The sequence below is a fragment of the Crinia signifera genome, chromosome 3 (assembly GCF_055691185.1).
Source record: "Crinia signifera chromosome 3, ASM5569118v1, whole genome shotgun sequence".
NCBI lineage: Eukaryota > Metazoa > Chordata > Amphibia > Anura > Myobatrachidae > Crinia > Crinia signifera.
This window is the reverse complement of record NC_139219.1, coordinates 329,657,461-329,677,649: the sequence shown is the minus strand read 5'-3', so window position 1 is coordinate 329,677,649 and position 20,189 is coordinate 329,657,461. Positions and strand designations below refer to the sequence as shown.

Below are 20,189 nucleotides of genomic sequence, written 5' to 3'. Positions count from 1 at the left end.
TTTGTGGATTTTAGTTCTGCTTTTAATACCATTATTCCTACTTCGTTGGTTTCCAAACTTTTTAATTTGGGGTTAAATGGGTATCTGTGTAATTGGATCCTACAATTTTTAGTGAATAGACCACAGGTAGTGAAGCTCGGAAATCATATCTCCGGCGAGGTCATGGTTAGTACAGGCGTACCACAGGGCTGTGTCCTGAGCCCGTTGTTATATTCTTTGTTCACGCATGATTGCGTGTCAACTTCAGAATCCGTGCAGATGGTGAAGTTTGCGGACGACACCGCTGTGGTTGGCCTGATAACAAATGACGACGAGGTAGCGTATAGGTCTGAGGTTTGCAGACTGTTTGAATGGAGTAGGCAAAATTGTCTGCACCTTAACACAAATAAGACCAAGGAGATGAAAATAGATTTTAGGCGAGGCTGTGGTAGGCCAATACTTCCCATTTTTATTGAGAATAAGCCTATTGAGGAGGTGCAGGTTTTTAAATTTTTGGGGCTACTCATTTCAAATGATCTTACGTGGTCTTTAAACTCTACCACGGTGGTTAAGAAAGCTCAGAAACGGCTTTTCTTTTTGAGAAAACTTAAAGCTGTATGCTCCGACATTAACACACTAGCTAGATTCTATAGAGGCATTGTGGAGAGTGTCTTAACTTACGGAATCATAGTTTGGTTCGGGAGCTGCACCGTGGCTGAGAGGACCGCGTTAGATCGTGTGATTAAAATTGCAGGCAGAATTATAGGGGTGTCTTTACCATGCGCCCATGACTTATATAAAAACAGATTGCTAAAGAAGGCAAATTGTATTTTAGCAGATCCTAGCCATCCAGAATACAAGGCTTTTGAAGTTTTGCCATCGCAAAAACGATATCGCAGTATTTCAGCACGTACAAAGCGTATGACAAATAGTTTCTTTCCCACTGCTGTTCGTATGCTAAATGCTGTTAAGTGACATGGGAATTGCCCTAAATGTTTTTCCTTTGTGTAGGTTTTTGTATTTAAGTTTTGTTGACGGTGCATTGTTGTGATGTATTGTTAATAACAATAAAGTATTCTTATCTTATCTTATCTAGACCAAATGATCCCAACCCATTTAATAAACCATTGGATGAAACCTCTCCTCTTCATGACGGATAAAATATATATATATATATATATATATATATATATATATATATATATATATATATATATTTTGGCGCTAATACAGCTTCGTTTTTGCATATTTAAACCATGTGTGTCCGTGTGCCTCCTTCTTGTTGGACTGGTATATTATTACTTGGAGTGCACCGGGTTATTTACTGATTGTGGAGTGCCGATATATTGGAGCATATATATATATATATATATATATATATATATATATATCAGTCTATATTACTGAGCAATCAGACATGTCTCATCTGTTTCCAGACACCATGCTAAAGAGAGGCAATTAACCATTATTAACCAATTAAGTGACTGTTGACTCCACTTATAGTATTGAATTTGAATAATTACAGTATGTTTTTCCTCGCTAGACATGAAATCCGTGGGCAACTGCTCTTACTGCCATGACGCCAACTTCTTGGGCCAGGAGATCAGCAAACTTCAAGGGGAGCTGGAACAAATGCAAAAGATGCTCTCGGCACAGAATGTGCAACTGGACCGAACCTCTCAGAGTCACCAGTTAATGACGGCTGCCAACAGCAAGATGGATAACCAGATTGTGAAGAGCAACATCTCCCTTCTTCAGATAAACCAAACCCTGGGCCTTTTCCTTTCCCAGGTCAAAGGGTGGCAGACGGCAGCGTCTGAGCTAGAGGCCTCGGTGAAGAACTTGGTCCAGGAGCGGTACGACATTACAGCAGCAGTCCAGCAGATAAACTTTACCCTGGGTCAAACATCAGACTGGATACAAGTTATACACAGGAAGACCGACGAGGAAACTCTGACCCTGCAAAAGATCGTAAATGACTGGCAAAATTACAGCAAGGTTTTCACTGCATTTAAGGCCACGTCAGGCAAAACAACCGACCTGGTGAGGACCATCCAGAGTAGCATGGGTGCCACCGCCCAACAAATCACCCTTAACACAGAGGTCATACATGACTTGGTTCTACAAGTGATGAGTCTCCAGCTACAGTTGGACAACATTACTTCCTTCTTGGATGACCACGAGGAAAACATGCAAGATCTCCAGTATCATTCAAAGTACACGCAGAACCGGACGGTTGAGAGATTCGAGAGCCTCGAGGGCAGGATGTTTTCCCACGAGACCGAGATCGGCACAATCTTCACCAACATCAATGCTACCGACAACCATGTGCACAGCATGTTGAAGTACCTTGACGACGTACGCCTGTCTTGCACCCATGGGTTCCACTCTCATGCGGAGGAGTTATATTACCTTAATAAAACCGTCGGGCTCATGCAGGGCACCACCGACTTGCTGAGAGAGAGATTCAGTTTAATGAATGCAAGGTTAGACTTTGACATACGGAACCTTTCAATGATCATGGAAGAGATGAAGTTGGTGGACACCAGACACGGTGAAATTCTCCAGAAGGTCACCATTGTGCAAGGTAAGAATTGCAACCGACCCTTTACATTTATGGTATAAAATGCAGATCACAACTTGCGCCTTCCAGAAAGCATCTTCATTATTATTAAATATACAGTACTTGCACGTACAAAAGTGTCCTTCTTCACTGAGCGCAGGTACGCCATAGGGCACGAGAAGCCCCAATGAGCAGTTCTGAAAGATGCTGAGTAATGTATAGTTCTTTGAATTTCGAGGCCTTGACCTGTTTGTTATACCTGAATCAGGCCCTTTATCCGCAAAGGAGTTGGCGTTACAGACATAAGTTTGAGATTAAGCTCACTGGAACTCAACAAATTCCACACCTACTCAGCTTTCATATAATGTGAATAATGTTTGCACGTTCTGTGCAAAATAAATGCACTCGGTGCAGCGTAGCCGCACAGGCCCTGGCACACTGATATTGCCACTTGCAGTATATATGAAGAAGTCTAATCTTAATTTACTATAGACCTTTTTAATAGAGAAAACAAAGAGGAATTGATCATGGGCCAGATGTACTATGCTTTGAAAAGTGTTAAAATAGAGAGTGATAAACCACCAGCCAATCAGCTCCTACCTGTCATTTTTCAACACAGCCTGTAACATGGCAGTAAGGAACTGATTGGTGGGTGGTTTATCACTCTCCATGTTATTGCTTTTAATGCTTAGTACATTTGGCTCCATATCAGCTATTGTATCCAAATACAGTTTCCTCCTCCAGTCTTGTTGTCATAATGCGTTTCGTGGAAATATTTTAACGTTTAACGAAGCGAAACGCGAAAGTATTTATACCACAAATCACAGCGCAGGAGAGGCTTCCTCTGTCAGTTACTGCCACAGCAGGGGCGGGTTTTAACAACCACAAAATGCTTTAAGTCAAGATGAATTATCACAGATAACTTACCTTGCTAACAAATGAAACGCGTTAGCATGGTCGTGCGTTAACTACAATTTTTTTATTTTTTAAAGCTCGTAGTCAAATCATTTCAAACTATGGAGGGTTCTTTCACAATACGTAAGTAGTTTATTACACAACCTACAGGGTTATTATGATGATATAAGCAACATTTCCTGTGGCGATAACTCTATGCCAGAAATGCTTCTGTTTATTACCCCTCCGTCTGTCCCTACTGCTGTGCAGAATAACTCGTGCCTGTGTTTTTAATGGGCCACTAAAACAAAAATAGAATGTTGTTACATTTTCCATGTCTAATAACACCCAAGACAGCTCCCATCGCTGTGCACCAAGTCATTGAGTATTATGCATTTGGCTGCAAAATGCTGACTGTTTTGCTGGTGGAATTTGGCCTGAATAAAGGTGTGAATGTATCTATCTGTATATTAAATTAGAAGAACGGGGACATAAAAAAGTGAAGCAAATAAAAAATGTGAATTGCACAATAGGCTGCACATGTACAGGACATAAGATACTGTAGATAGAACACTTGGATATCACAAACTGTCCATTTAGAGTCATCAAAACATACAATCAGCCCAAAGCCTACTTCACCACCAGGGTTACTGAAACCACTGTCCAATGTATCTCTCCACTCCCACAACAAGTTGACGACCTCAAATATGGTTACATCAGTTCTTGCCATGGCACACGAATTTAGCCATACAGTATGTAAGGATTTGCCAAGGACTTAAAATTAACCTTTTAAAGACAATTGCTGTGGTTTGCAAAATATTCCACATGGACACGTTTTTATTGAAGAGATGAAGACAGCTACAATAATAAAACTAGACTGGGTTCAATGACCTGGGGCATCCAACAAGCAAAGTCCATCAATGTCCACCAGGGTCCTAGACTGTATTAAGCAGATAAATTGGTAGACCATTAGAGAAGTTGTCCATGTTAACTAATCATTTGTTTTGAAGCGTTTATCAAGTACATTTCATAAAATGATAGATGCTGATTGATTGACTGACTGATTACTTGATTGATTAATATGGGTAACTAGTCCACTGGTCCACTTCTCCACCCTTTTCTCTGCGTGATCAACCCATTGAGATTCCACTACTGTCCTTGGTTAACCAACACTATTTGCAAGTTGCATAGTTAGATGTTTCATGATACTTGACCTTACGGCTTTTATGTCCCAACAACATTTAATTCCTAGTCAATGTTGGTACAAATAACTGAATCAGCAGCATTGGGCCCCATGTCATGTTGGACACACATGGATTGTTCCAGATGGTGAAGCTCCGATGGACAAAACAACTTTCCACAGAAGTGCCAAGTAGAGTAATCAACACTTAGGGGGTTATTCTAGTTCACTCTTTCTGACAAAATCCTTCTTAGATGGACAAAACCATGTGCACTGCAGGTGGGGCAGATGTGACATGTGCAGAGAGAATTAGATTTGGGTGGGGTTTTACTTCAAAGTGAGATCTATTTTGCAGTGCAAAAATAAAGCAGCCAGTATTTACCCTGCACAGAAACAAAATAACTAACCCAAATCAAATTCTCTCTGCACAAGTAACATCTGCCCCCCCTGCAGTGCACATGGTTTTGTCCATCTCCATTTTGTCCAAGAAGGAATTTGTCAGAAAGAGTGAACTAGAATAACCCCCTTAATGTCAGGAGATGATTAGAAATGGCTCCAGTGCTAATCACCAGTCCCCATGTCCAAACATGTTTAATAAAAATCTGGTCAAATTTGATTGGACTATTCTTGGCTGTTATTCTTATTTTGGAGACACTGACACACCCAGTGATGTTGGTGATATTGGGGCAATTAGCTGATTCACAGTACATGTGAGTGCCCAGCTTATTCTTGCAGTATATAATAATTTTGCCTTAAAATGGCCCAGTGGATCTAATTAATAAGTACATGGAAGAAGAGTTGAGGTCTTTAGGCACGCCATCAATATAATTTATTTTAGCTGATGCTCCTGTTTTATTTATTTGTTTTGTAACAATTTCTTATATAGCGCACACATATTCCGCAGGGGTGTGGCATAGGGGTCCGACTGTCGGGATCCCGACAGTCATTAGCCCGACGTTGGGACTGTCCGGATTCAGACAGCATGGTGAGCGTAACTAAGCCCCTTGCGGGCTCACTGCACTCGCCACGCTGGGGGCACGGTGGCTCGATATGCTCGCCACTTATTCTATTCTCCCTCTATGGGGGTCGTGGAAAAATAGCAGGTGGCCATCGGGTACCCGGCTGTCAATGTTTTTACAGTCGGGACCCAGTCCGGCACCCATTCCGCAGCACTGTACAGAGAATATTTTAACATTCACATCAGTCCCTGCCCCAGTGGAGTTTATAATCTATATCCCTACCACATGTACACTCTCATACAGAGATTTTAGGGTTAATTTTGTTTGGTCAATTAGCCTACCAGTATATTTTTGGATTGTGGGAGGAAACCGGAGTACCCGGTGGAAACCCACGCAAGTACGGGGAGCATATACAAACTCCGCACAGTTAGGGCCATTGTGGGAATCAAACCCATGACCTCAGCGCTGTGAGGCAGTAATACTAACCATTACACCGTCCGTACTGCCCCTTATATATAACACATGGTGGGGATAGAACCCATGACCTCAGCGCTGTGAGGCAGTAGTGTAACCATTACACCGTCCGTACTGCCCCGTATATATAACACATGGTGGGGATAGAACCCATGACCTCAGCGCTGTGAGGCAGTAATACTAACCATTACACCGTCCGTACTGCCCCTTATATATAACACATGGTAGGGATAGAACCCATGACCTCAGTGCTGTGAGGCAGTAATGCTAACCATTACACTGTCCGTACTGCCCCGTATATATAACACATGGTGGGGATAGAACCCATGACATCAGCGCTGTGAGGCAGTAATGTAACCATTACACCGTCCGTACTGCCCTGTATATATAACACATGGTGGGGATAGAACCCATGACATCAGCGCTGTGAGGCAGTAATGTAACCATTACACTGTCCGTACTGCCCCGTATATATAACACATGGTGGGGATAGAACCCATGACCTCAGCGCTGTGATGCAGTAATGCTAACCATTACACCATCCGTATTGCCCTGTATATATAACACATGGTGGGGATAGAACCCATGACCTCAGTGCTGTGAGGCAGTAATGCTAACCATTACACTGTCCGTACTGCCCCGTATATATAACACATGGTGGGGATAGAACCCATGACATCAGCGCTGTGAGGCAGTAATGTAACCATTACACCGTCCGTACTGCCCTGTATATATAACACATGGTGGGGATAGAACCCATGACCTCAGCGCTGTGAGGCAGTAATGTAACCATTACACCGTCCGTACTGCCCCGTATATATAACACATGGTGGGGATAGAACCCATGACCTCAGCGCTGTGATGCAGTAATGCTAACCATTACACCGTCCGTACTGCCCTGTATATATAACACATGGTGGGGATAGAACCCATGACCTCAGCGCTGTGAGGCAGTAAAGCTAACCATTACACCATCCGTACTGCCTATACTTTAACTAATGCATGAACTGTCAGTGTAATCACTGTACGCAGTTATTATCAGGCCGCTCTAACATACTCCAGTATTGCCGGAAGTAATCTCTATGTGTTGATTCTGCCCAATCTGGGAACCTGCTCGCTGCTGAATTGGAGACCGATTATGTGCAGCACACTTTTAAAAGAAAGCACAGATCCTAGGTCCACCCAAACCACATCTGGATCTGCTCAAACAAGACCCATTCCAAGCCGGACAGAGCCCCCTCTAGTGTGCCAGATCCTGTAGTCCAGTAAAAATGCACAATTGTGTCTGGAGAATTAGAGCATCTCTCATATAGGCCATGTCTTGTTTATTTAATATCATTTTTAATTATTTCCAGAAAATCTTTTTAGGATCTAAAAATCAGTATCTGTTGATATTAGTTATAATGGTAGAAATGATTTTTTATTATGTGCTTCCTGTACAACATAGTGGATTCAAGTGGTTTTGTTGTGCAGAAATTTTCTTTAGTACTTTAGTGCATAATCGTAACCTCCTCCACCACCCCCAGCCTAATCCTAACCTTCCCCCTAGATCCTTACCCTAACCCAGGGGTGGGGAACTTCAGGCCCGGGGGCCGCATGCGGCCCCTGTAGCCGGTCTGAGTTGCCCGCCTTCAAGTAGAGAGGAATTCTCATGAGAGGTCAGTAGTTCTCGCGAGATTCCTCTTAATCAACAGCAGCAGGAGACTGTCAGTCCTATTCAGAGGCAGCCGCCGAAGCGCGGGACAGCTGCAGCAGGACAATTTGTAAGATACATTTTTACATATGGCCCCCGAAGGATTTTTTTCCCCATACAAACGTCCCTTGGCACAAAAAAGGTTCCCCACCCCTGCCCTAACCAAATACTTCCACAGCCTAACCTTAACCTCCTCCACCCCCCAGCCTAATCCTAACCCTCCCCCTAGATCCTTACCCTAACCAAATACTTCCACAGCCTAACCTTAACCTCCTCCACTCCCCAGCCTAACCCTGACCCTCCCTTAGCGCTTAACCCTAACCAAACGACAGCCTAACCCTAATCTCTTTCATCACCCCCAGCCTAACCCTAACCCTCTCCCTAGTGCCTAACCCTAACCAAACGCTCCCACAGCCTAACCATAATCTCTTTCATCACCCCCCCTAACCCTTACCCTCGCCCTAGTGCCTAACCCTAACAAAATGCTCCCACAGCCTAACCCTGACCTCACCAAGTGCAGCCGAACCTTAACCACCTCCACTCCCACAGCCTAACCCTAACCTCCCCTACCATCCCAGCCTAACCCTTCCCCTAATGCCTAACCCTAGCCACCTCCACTTCCACAGCCTGACCTTAACCATCTCCACTCCCACAGTCTGACCTTAACCACCTCCACTCCCACAGCCTGACCTTAACCACCTCCACTCCCACAGCCTAACCCACACACTGCAGCCTAACTCTAACCTCCTTTACTACTGCAGCTTAACCCTAACCACCTCCACAGCCTAACCATAACCCTCCCTGTAGAGCATATTCCTAACCAGACACTACCACAGCCTAACCTCCCCTACTACCACAGCCTAACCATAATCCTCCTACTAGTGCCTAACCCTAACTGAACTTTACCACAGCCTAACCCTAACCAAACACTACCATAGCCTAACCCTTACCCCCCCCCCCCACAGCCTAACTCTAACCTAGTCCATCCCCACAGCCTAACCCTAACCAAATACATCCACATCCACAGCCTAATCCTAACCTCCTCCACCACTCCCAGCCTAACCCTAGCCCTCCCCTTAGTGCCTAACCCTAACCCTCACCAATTGCTCCCACAGCCTAAACCTAACCTCATCCAACCCTACAGCCTAACCCTCACCTAGTGCCAAAACCTAACCCCATCCCCAGTACTTACCTCCAGTACCCATAGGAATGTTGGTATTCTCACTATGAGGATCCCTACTCCATCGCTTTTAAGTACAGTTCAAATATTCTGTCCCGTAGTTAATAAAATAATATGGCAACAACACTTTATTGAAGAATAATGGTGGTAGAAAATATTTAAAAAAAAATGAAAAAACCTCCTATTTCTGTAACTTGTTACTGGAGGAAGTTTTTTATTGATGATATTTTCCTATGTTAGCGCACGTCACGCATTCCACACACACAGCGCTGACATCCAGGGATACAAAACGTTGTAACCCCCAGCAGGGAAAATAAAAATCCCATTCATAGCTACAGCTGTTGGGATCCGTGTAGAACCCCAGCAGAGGAGCCCTCGTCACGCACACGGTGATATCTGCCACATGTATGGACACGCTCCTATAATACAGACACAATCCCCGCGGCGTATAGTACTGTACATGGCACAGTACAATGGATTTATGGATCTAACGTGGCCGGGAAGGATTTGTTCCAGCTGCCAATTACATTCTAGCTCCATTTATCTAGTAAATTCTATGAAATGACAGCTACATCCTGATTGGCTACTACTTACTACAGCTCCATTTGTCCGCTATAGAAGGTGGGATCATTCTGCCCGTTAACGCAAGGAGCGGGATTTGGATGCTGCCCCCTCTATGGGGTGATTAATGTTTTCTCCAACTTACTAAAGCTTTTGCTGGCGATTCCCTACGTGCCCTGGCGGAGGGGCTTTATAGTGCGTAAGAAAATGTGGTAAAAACCACGAAAACTGGGTTTTTACGTCATTTTCAGTTTAGTGCATCCCGCCCACAGTATATGAACATTCGCCATCCAATCTCAATGCATTACTACTGGAAAATATGACAGTTAAGGTCAGGGCCATCTTAACAGCAGTGTGGGCCCCTGGGCAAAGCAATGCACTGGGGCCCTTACCCATTCTCCCCTCCTAGGGGTGGGGGGGTGCTATCAGCAGCAGCTTTGATGTCCCACGGGTGGCAGGGGGTGCTCTATCTTCCATTCAACATGTAGGACCTAGAGCAGTAACTTCTGCTAATTACTCCTTTACTGCACAGGTGGTGGGAGGGAGAACACTGACATGTAGAAGGGGGCACTGAGCTGAATGAAGGGTCCCTTGTAAATGACTTCCAGGGAGGTAGGGGGTGTTTTATACACAGGGGAGGGTTGGATAATGGAGTGGGCTTAATATTCGTCCTTTTCCAGTGGAGGGCAGCTTGTTTGACTGCAGATATCGCCATACCTCCCAACTGTCACGATTCCGTCGGGACAGTCCCGATTTTCGGGTCCTGTCCCGACGTCCCACCCGCGGCAGGCATTTCCCGCTGCGGGGGGTGGCAGTTGGGAGACCCCCCAATCTAGTAGAATAGACGCTGTGCGCATGCGCACAGCGTCTATTCTCGTATGAAAATGAGGTTGCGGCTAATTAGCATAAGTCACGCCCTCATTTGCATACGCCCGCCCCCTTTTCGGGCGCTCGAGTGTCCCTATTTCCTCCGGACGGAAGTTGGGAGGTATGTATCGCCATTATCTGGAAATAGATTTCTTAGCCTTCAATAGTATAAAAACCTAGAGTCCAAACTTTCAGGAGGTGCTGGGAACTTGGGGATCAGAGATCAGGAGCCAGAGCAATCCATTGACAAAAATATAAAACTGTACACCAGATGTTTGGAGCTGGAGCAGGGACCGGCTGCTGGAAGGCTGATATCTCTGGTTCTGGGCAAGATAGAGACAAACCTCTAGTATCGACAGAAAGGGGAGAGCCCCAGCTTTTGGAATATACTCCCAGAAAATCTCTAAGTCAGAGAGAACTGCAATTAACAGGTCGGATGTGGACTGCTGCTTTGAAGTTGGATATCTCCAGTTCCCCAGGGCCGATTTTAAAAATTCTGGTATCCCTGGAAAAAGGGGATCCTCAGCTATCAGCATAGGGCCCTTATACACCTGGGGCCCCTGGGCAAGTGCCCATTAAGCCCATACGAAAAGACGGCCCTGGTTAAGGTGCCCATACACTTACAGATTTATCTTCAGATCTGGCTGGTTGGAACAAAAACCTGGTAATATCTGAGTGACAGTTTGTCAGTTTTCCAGCTTTTCCAAACAAATGGTCAACTGTCATTTGCTCTCATCCATAACCATGTTTTTGTTCCAACCAGCTAGATCTGAAGATAAATCTGCATGTGTATGGCCACCTTTAGCTGTGCTCCTGTTGGGTGACCTGAAACATGTGACCTGTTGGGTGGTATGAAAACGGTGACGGTTATTTGCAGCCACCCACTAAGCAGGGATTTTGCAAAATTCAACTGCTGAGGGGTCGAAAAAGGGGTAAAATGTTCCACCCAGTAAAGCTTTGCCGGGTTGAAACGGGAACATCAGCTACAGTAGTTATAAGATTAATGTAGTAAAATAAAGACACAGAGGGTGACATTTAATAGGAAATGATTGTAGTTTTTTGGCGATTGGACATTTTTCCGAAATCGCCAACTTAATGAGATGCGAATTGCGGCAAAAATCGCAACTTATTGCCGCAAATTCGCACATTCTAAAGTGGCGATTTCTCAATTCGCATCCAGATGTTTTCCCATTGAAAAAACATACAATTCGCAAATTTAATGGGGTGCGAATTTGGAAATCACCCAAAAAAAGTGCAAAAATTGGCAAAAAAATAGACCAGGTTCTGACTGGCGAATTTGTCAGAAACATGCACAGATCATTGCGATCTGTGCATGGTTCTGGTGTTAAAAAAAGAGTTAAATTAAAAAAGTAAAAAAAAACGGCGTGGGGTCCCCCCTCATGAGCATAACCAGCCCCAGGCTCAAAGAGCCGGTCCTGGTTTCATAAAATCATGGGGCTGAACAAATAGGGGTCCCCAGGATTTTATTAAACCAGCACCAGGCTCAAGGGCCAGTCCTGGTTCCTAAAATACTGGGGACAAAATGAGTCCCCCGTATTTCAAGAACCAGCACCGGGCCACACCAGCCAGCAGGGTAATGCCACAGCCGGGGGGGGGGGGGGGAGACTTTATATACAGGTCCCCCCGGCCAAAGCATTCACCCCCTGACCGGTCAGCATGGGCAGGGGTCCTGGGGGAGTGGGGACCCCCCCAAAGAAGCCCCCCCCCCCCCCTCCAGAACTTACCTGCCCATGCTGAAGCCCGTCCTCGATGCCTGGTTCCGGGGCCTTGGTTCCAGGGCTGGTCCGGGGCTCCAGGGCTGAAGAGTCCGGGGTCCTGGATCCGAATAAATCCATGGGGGACCTGTGGAAGGAAATCCTACTCACCAGGTCCTCGGGCAAAGATCCCGACATCTTCTCCTTCTCTGCCCTAGTCAGCCGCCGGTGCCCATCGGACTTGTCGATGACAGAGATGTTTCATCTTCCGCACCTCTCATCCGAATGATTCTATTGGCCGCCTAGCGGCCAATCAGGAGGCGACTTTCTTGGCTCATGAGACACATGAGAGAAGAAGGTAACGTCTGCAGTACCACACACAGTGTCCCTGAAATGAGGCAGCAGAATAAATAAAGCACACAGATGTTTTCCATAACAAAACAACAAACATACATACACATTCCTGTACATTGCTTCCAAATACCAGTCCCAGTGTCTCTCTGGGGCGCCACGCTATCTTACATTGCGTTACATACCTTTTTCTTTTTCTCAGTACATAAACCCCTTAGAGTAAATTGTTATGAATGCTCAACATAGTCCTGAATAAAGTAATTAACACCGGTGACAAACACCACTAATCAATTCATTATTTCAACAGGATCACCAGGTCTTCCAGGCCCAAGAGGATTCAAAGGTGATCTGGGAGTCAAGGGACCTATAGGCATCAAAGGAGACAAAGGTGACACTGGTGACTTGGGTGATCCAGGTCATGAAGGACTCAGAGGACAAATTGGTAACATTGGGCCTATGGGACTGAAAGGTGCCCTTGGATCAAAGGGGGCTGCAGGTATCAAAGGCGAGAAGGGCAGTATGGGGTTCCCAGGTCCCAAAGGTCAAAAAGGAGCCAAAGGTGACATAGGTCTTCTAGGACCTGCTGGACCTCCAGGATACATAGGACCCTCAGGCTTCATTGGAGAGCCAGGAATTCAGGGGCAACCAGGCTTACCAGGGATGGATGAACCAATGGGTCCGCATGGGGAAGCTGGCGTTCCTGGACCTCATGGTTTGCCTGGACCTATGGGACCATCTACTTTCTCTAAATGAATGTAACCTCGTTTAATGAAACTTAAGTTACATGAATGTAGCACTGAAGAACGAAACAAAAAATTGACCAAAATTCATGAACAAAAATGTTGACCTGAAGTGCAGGTTGTTCGTCATCAGATCCAGACCCGAAGCAGACCCGGTGGTCCCCGGAAATGTCTGATGCTTCTCAATAATGACTGAGTGTAGATCCCTGGGTGGAAATTGCATTCTGACGCTCAATGACGCAACTGATGAATTTATATATGAGGCCTCACAAACTCTATTCCTTTCCCCTAAATATAGCCCACAAAATGAGCCTGATTCACAGTCAAATGCAGTCTACACTCAACGCCAATGTTTTGTGAGTTGAGGTCAAGAAACAAATCTAGGACAGCATGAGAGGGACATCCGCCCAAAGTGCACATCAGAAGCAGGGCTAAGGGGTAACTATGTTAGGATAATTTGGTTACATTACAGCTGGGCTTGGGCGGGCATCTCATTCCCACTACAATTAGTTATGGCTCTGATTATCTGTGTAATGCTAGGAAATGAGTATAGGAAATGGGCATTTCCACTTTATAGGGTCATTTAGACATCCTCAATTTCCAACAAAAATATAGAGGACCTGCCCCGGGACCCTTCATCTAAACTCACTGCAGCAGTACGCAGTATAAGTGCAAAGACATTATCACAGTGTGTATGAAGAATGCACAGAACAATGGTAAATACTCCACTTAAATGTAAATAGAATGCAATTACAGTACAGTATGTGCACATTGGGTAAATGAAGAGGAACCACAAGTTACGTCTGGTTCGTATATTGCTCAGTGTTGCAATTAATACATATATTATTTGCTCTGTCTTGTGTACAAAATATATACATCACCTCTGATTCATGTACATATTAGCAGTATACAGCACAACATACTGTATAATGCAATAGTTGCAGGGGAAGCAGCTGCTATGGGGCCCAGAGCTGAACGGGGCCACCTTCCCTGTCACAGTTATATGTGTTATATACAGGGGCGTAGCTACCATAGGTGCAGGGAGTACAGCTGCTGTGGGGCCCAGAGCTGAGAGGGGCCACCTTCCCTGTCACAGATACACGTGTTATATACAGGGTGTAGCTACCATACGTGCATGGGGTGCAGCTGCTATGGGCTCCAGTGCTGAGAGGGGCCACCTTCCCTGTCACATTTACATGTGTTATATACAGGGTGTAGGTACCATAGGTGCAGGGAGTGCAGCTGCTGTGGGGCCCAGAGCTGAGAGGGGCCACCTTCCCTGTCACAGATACACGTGTTATATACAGGGTGTAGCTACCATAGGTGCATGGGGTGCAGCTGCTATGGGCTCCAGTGCTGAGAGGGGCCACCTTCCCTGTCACATTTACATGTGTTATATACAGGGTGTAGGTACCATAGGTGCATGGGGTGCAGCTGCTATGGGGCCCAGAGCTGAGAGGGGCCACCTTCCCTGTCCCAGTTACATGTGTTATTTAGAGGGTGTAGCTACCATAGGTGCAGGGAGTGCAGCTGCTATGGGACCCAGAGCTGAGAGGGGCCACCTTCCCTGTCACAGTTATATGTGTTATATACAGGGGTGTAGCTACCATAGGTGCAGGGAGTTCAGTTGCTATGGGGCCCAGAGCTGAGAGGGGCCACCTTCCCCGACCCAGTTACATGTGTTATATACAGGGTGTAGCTACCATAGGTGCAGGGGGTGCAGCTGCTATGGAGCCCAGAGCTGAGAGGGGCCACCTTCCCTGTCACAGTTACATGTGTTATATACAGGGGTGTAGCTACCATAGGTGCAGAGAGAGCAGCTGCTATGGGGCCCAGAGCTGAGAGGGGCCACCTTCACTGTCACAGTTACATGTGTTATATACAGGGTGTAGCTACCATAGGTGCAGGGAGTGCAGCTGCTATGGGGCCAGAGCTGAGAGGGGCCACCTTCCCTGTCACAGTTACATGTATTATATACGGGGGTGTAGCTACCATAGGTGCAGGGAGTTCAGCTGCTATGCGGCCCAGAGCTGAGAGGGGCCACCTTCCCTGTCACAGTTACATGTGTTATATACAGGGTGTAGCTACCATAGGTGCAGGGAGTGCAGCTGCTATGCGGCCCAGAGCTGAGAGGGGCCACCTTCCCTGTCACAGTTACATGTGTTATATACAGGATGTAGCTACCATAGGTGCAGGGGGTGCAGCTGCTATGGGGCCCAGAGCTGAGGGGGGGCCACCTTCCCTGTCACAGTTACATGTGTTATATACAGGATGTAGCTACCATAGGTGCAGGGGGTGCAGCTGCTATGGTGCCCAGAGCTGAGAGGGGCCACCTTCCCTGTCACAGTTACATGTGTTATATACAGGGGTGTAGCTACCATAGGTGCAGGGGGTGCAGCTGCTATGGGGCCCAGAGCTGAGAGGGGCCACCTTCCCTGTCACAGTTACATGTGTTATATACAGGGGTGTAGCTACCATAGGTGCAGGGAGTGCAGCTGCTATGGGGCCAGAGCTGAGAGGGGCCACCTTCCCTGTCACAGTTACATGTGTTATATACAGGGTGTAGCTACCATAGGTGCAGGGGGTGCAGCTGCTATGGGGCCCAGAGCTGAGAGGGGCCACCTTCCCTGTTACAGTTACATGTGTTATATACAGGGTGTAGCTACCATAGGTACAGGGGGTGCAGCTGCTATGGGGCCCAGATCTGAGAGGGGCCACCTTCCCTGTCACAGTTACATGTGTTATATACAGGGTGTAACTACCATAGGTGCAGGCGGTGCAGCTGCTATGGGGCCCAGAGCTGAGAGGGGCCACCTTCCCTGTCATAGTTACATGGGTTATATACAGGGGTGTAGCTACCATAGGTGCAGGGAGTGCAGCTGCTATGGGGCCCAGAGCTGAGAGGGGCCACTTTCCCTGTCATAGTAATGTGCTATATTCATTTTTCACCACTGGTATACAGGGTCCCTTACAAACTTTTCTTTTTGCTAGTTACGCCCCAGGATCACACTATAATTCCTTCTCATATTTCAGCAGAAGACTCAGACACTGTCATTTTTCAATAGCAACAGTTTCTGAAAGGAAATTATATTTCATTAATTAGCGCAAAGCTTTTATCTTGCATTTTTAGCGGCAAGGTAACAATCCCAGAATCAGACATATAATTGTGTCTATCGGTTCTTCCTTGTATGACGTGGACCCATCCCGCGTCCCACACACGCTGTGGATTTGGTGGGCGCCAATAATTTAGGCAATGCTTTTTTCTATGAAAAACTGTGCCGCTACGCAACCCAATGTTATAAGCTGACGACAGACGTATCGCCGCTTCCACGCGCTGGGCAAGTGGGCAGATGCTAACGTTATTCATTTCTGAAGCAGTTTCCCTGATTTCTTCCTTTTTTTCTGGATCTAATTCTAAAAAGTGAATTGACGAATTGCATGAGACACATTTTATTATTGTCCTTGTATTTCAGGTATAGGTTTGGGACATGGTAATAAACTTTAAGGTAATTGAATTGTCGATGGTCAACTTTAGGTGATGAAACGCGTCTGATTTTGGACCCGTTGTTACCTATGTCAAGGTTGCGACATTGGAGGGCATGAGGTTGGCAGACTGAGGCATGCTAGGTGCAAAAATATCAATTTAGTTTTCAGGTCAAGTTGTTTATATTTGGTTGGTGAAGTGGGGTTGACAGGTCTGTGGTTGAAGACTTTTGTACCCCAGGGAAAAGGGATTGAATAGCTTGTGGCCAATTAGATCAACATACAGTAATGGTCAAGTATGTGATTGATCTTTCCATATATGTATATTAGTAAGGACCGGTTTCTGCGTGGGACCAATATCAAGCAATAGGCTAAAAAGGAGCAAAACTTTGCGCACAACGCGTTTTGCAGTAAGACTCTTACAGTCCCCCGGTTCAGCTTTGTTTTGCCACAATACAGTTATGCTCATTATGTGCAATTTATACAGTAGTTTATACAAAGAGCAGGTACAATGCTAACACTGAGGTGTGGTTGGTTTATACTAAGGAAATATCTAGTGGGCGAAACGCGTGGGTGTTAAAAAATCCACAACAAATCCACATATTTAGAAAACCAAATGTGGAGTCACTGGAGGAATGGGGGCACTAAAATAGCTGATGATGACTTGCATTAGTAACCTAGATTACTGTACATATACAGTATACATTGGTTTATGCCTACTATTACATATAATGCTTTAAGACACAGTACCTTGTAATATTGGATGTATAGCTTAGCATTATTTATTGGCCTCTTATCACACCAGCCATCAGCCCTGATTTTAGCAGATCATTGCCAGTTTCAGGAGTCCACCGCAGGCTTTGCCTAGCCAAGTGGGTGTGGCTTGGGTGGATCCGGTGGGAGTGGCCTAAATTGGAAACCCTGACCTCACTATTCATTTTATGTGAACCACCTCATTATAGATTGCGGCTCCTGGGGACCAAATAGTGATTGCGTTATATTTTCTTATTTGATGAATGTGTTCTATATAATGTATCTCCTTTACGCTAATAACAGTATCCTATTACGCAATCACTTTATAGCTATTTTTCCAGTATAATATTGCATACTGTGCAAAAAGCAACAACAAACTGCAGATTGTATAGTGACATAATGGTGAGGATACTATAAGTGTATGTCCTTTTCACCGTATTTTTTGCATATGATCCCAAAGTCAAAGAGCTATTTTTTTTGTATGAATCATGCTGGTATTACCTTAACGTAAGGGTTGATGTATCAAGCAGTGAAATGAGTAAAGAAATGGACCGGTGGAGAAATAGCCCACAGGCAGCATAAGACTGGTGTATGTTGGACTCACCAGTAGAGGCCCGTGCCTAGGGGTGTGGTTAACCTCAGGATGGGGTGTGGCCAGCCAACACAGAGTCCTGGCTAATCATTACAGAGTCTGGGCCCTTGAGTCTTATACCACCCACAGCACCCAATCAGCTTTCAGGAAGCATTTATCAAGTACCGCCTATAAAATGATTGGTTGGCAGAAGCTGATTGGTTGTTGTTGGCAACCTCTTTGTTAGTTCATTTCTCCACGCATTTCAGCTGCTGGATCACCTGATTAATTCTGTAAAGCAAAGAATCATTTAACTACTACGGAGATACTTTTTAATCTCAGATAAAAAAAAAAAAAAAAAAAAACGTTAAAATCGTCCTTGTATTTCTTTTTTATTTGTCAGAATATAATATATTATATTGGACTGATCATTTATCACAATCTACCCGCTGCTGAACTTATGCTACAATCAGTAGAAAGAGACTGCGAGGTTATGAAGGGGGACAATGCACGCTGGAAGTCATTTGCCAAACGATGACGACGACCTGAATGTCATATAAAACTTTCTTAATACGTAAAAAAAACTATTATCCCTAATTTACTGGGACGGATCCTGGTTTCAAAAACGTTTTCCTCTCGGTGCTGAATAATATAAGGTTGGTAGCTTTTAATAAATGATCAAGTCAGTTTTTGTTCTCTATGTAAATGTGCAACTGGATTGCGCACAGAATGTACCAGGTTCACGGTTGTAGGTCGCAGTTTGTTATCTACGTGTACTCAAGTTTATTCACTAAAAAAATAAATACATTTGCTCAATAAATAATTGTGCGGATCTATGTTTACTGGTGGAGTCTACACAAATATACTGCATGGTTGGTGGTGAATGCCGTATACAGAAGGTGCGGCATAAAATCACACAGGTTGGGTGTGACATCCCGGCTTTCAGGATCCCAACATTCAGAAAACTAGAAGACTATCAGTAGAATGACAATGGGCCGAATCTCAATAGATCCCAGTAAGTAATTTCACCATGCTCGCCGGCTTTCAGGCTGCCTCCTCCAGGGCGGCACTGCACGTTGGGAGGGGGGGAAGCACGGCATATGGGGGTTGACACAAGGGAGCAGAACAGGGGTTGTCTGTGAAATCACATCATTGTGGCCCCACTACACAATGCCAAGGTCATCGACATTGTGGAGCAGGGGGCTGGGGCTTGATGGTGCGATTCTGCATGAATGATGCCATCTGCCTCTACTGATGGTGGGGTTTATGTGTGGGTGCAAGGGGGTGTTGACTATCTAGGAGACTTTCCCTCTTTTTTAGGGGACCAAGAGAGCCACTGGATTTTCGGGAGCCTCCTGGCAGATCTGGAGAGTAGGCGAGTATGATTAACCCTACCTTTACCTACTCCTAACTTCCTGAAGCATAACCCCCCCCCCCACATTGCAACCTAATCCCCCCACTCCGCAGCCTAACCCTCCCTTCCTGAACCCTACCCATAATCCCACTCCTGTGTGATCCTTTGAACATCTCTGTAAGCACCATCTTCCACACCGCCGCGTCCGCACCCCTTCCATAACACACCGATAATGTGGACCACCTCCGTGCATGAGCTAAGCCACCTCCCTATTACCCCAGCCTGCCCAGGAATGGGCGCTGCACTTTCAGTGCACTTCTCCCTGTCTGCATCTCAAATCGCAGCTGCAGCTCTGTACGGACACAACCAGGACGCACGAGTGGTGCGCACGAGTAACCCAATAGAATCCTATTGGCTTCTCTCTGCAATCACTTCTGAGAGGGATACAATTCGATCCCTCCCAGTATCCCTGGGGCTGCCTGGATCACCTGACACCTTTGAATCAGTCCCTCCCAAAATGGCTGCCACTTTGGGAGGGACATTTTTAATGGGAGCGCTGTCCCTATTGCATTTCGAAGTACATACCAACATTTATTAATGCTGGCTTGTGCAGGATAAGAGGCCCTGTTTACCGCATTGCAGATGTGATCCCACCCAGTATCTATAATACTAAACCACCAAAAGTATATTCAAATAATAATTTGAGGGCCTAAACAGTACTACTGAGCCTGCAGCTCTATAATCTCTATAACAAGGCACACCGCCTCTCCTAAACGCTATATCCGCTAACTCTTCTCCCCTTTCCCATCGCCATGCTGACGCTTCCAGTTGCTAAGTGGATAATTGGAAGAGACAGTCGGGAACAGAGACAG

General features: G+C 45.6%; 1 protein-coding gene across 3 annotated transcripts in view; it reads left to right on the top strand.

Moving 5' to 3' along the window:
- The window catches only part of SCARA3 (scavenger receptor class A member 3), a 47,714-nt gene extending 28,934 nt beyond the window's left edge, over positions 1 to 18,780 (top strand). For 2 of the 3 annotated variants that reach the window (XM_083178853.1, XM_083178852.1), the window contains exons 5-6: positions 1,523 to 2,566; positions 12,724 to 18,780. In XM_083178853.1, the coding sequence (XP_083034979.1) occupies positions 1,523 to 2,566; positions 12,724 to 13,169 (1,490 nt within the window). In that variant the 3' untranslated portion in view covers positions 13,170 to 18,780. The remainder of the gene's footprint in view (positions 1 to 1,522; positions 2,567 to 12,723) is intronic. The other variant, XR_014471867.1, reaches the window with a different exon arrangement.
- Positions 18,781 to 20,189: the final 1,409 nt, after the last annotated feature.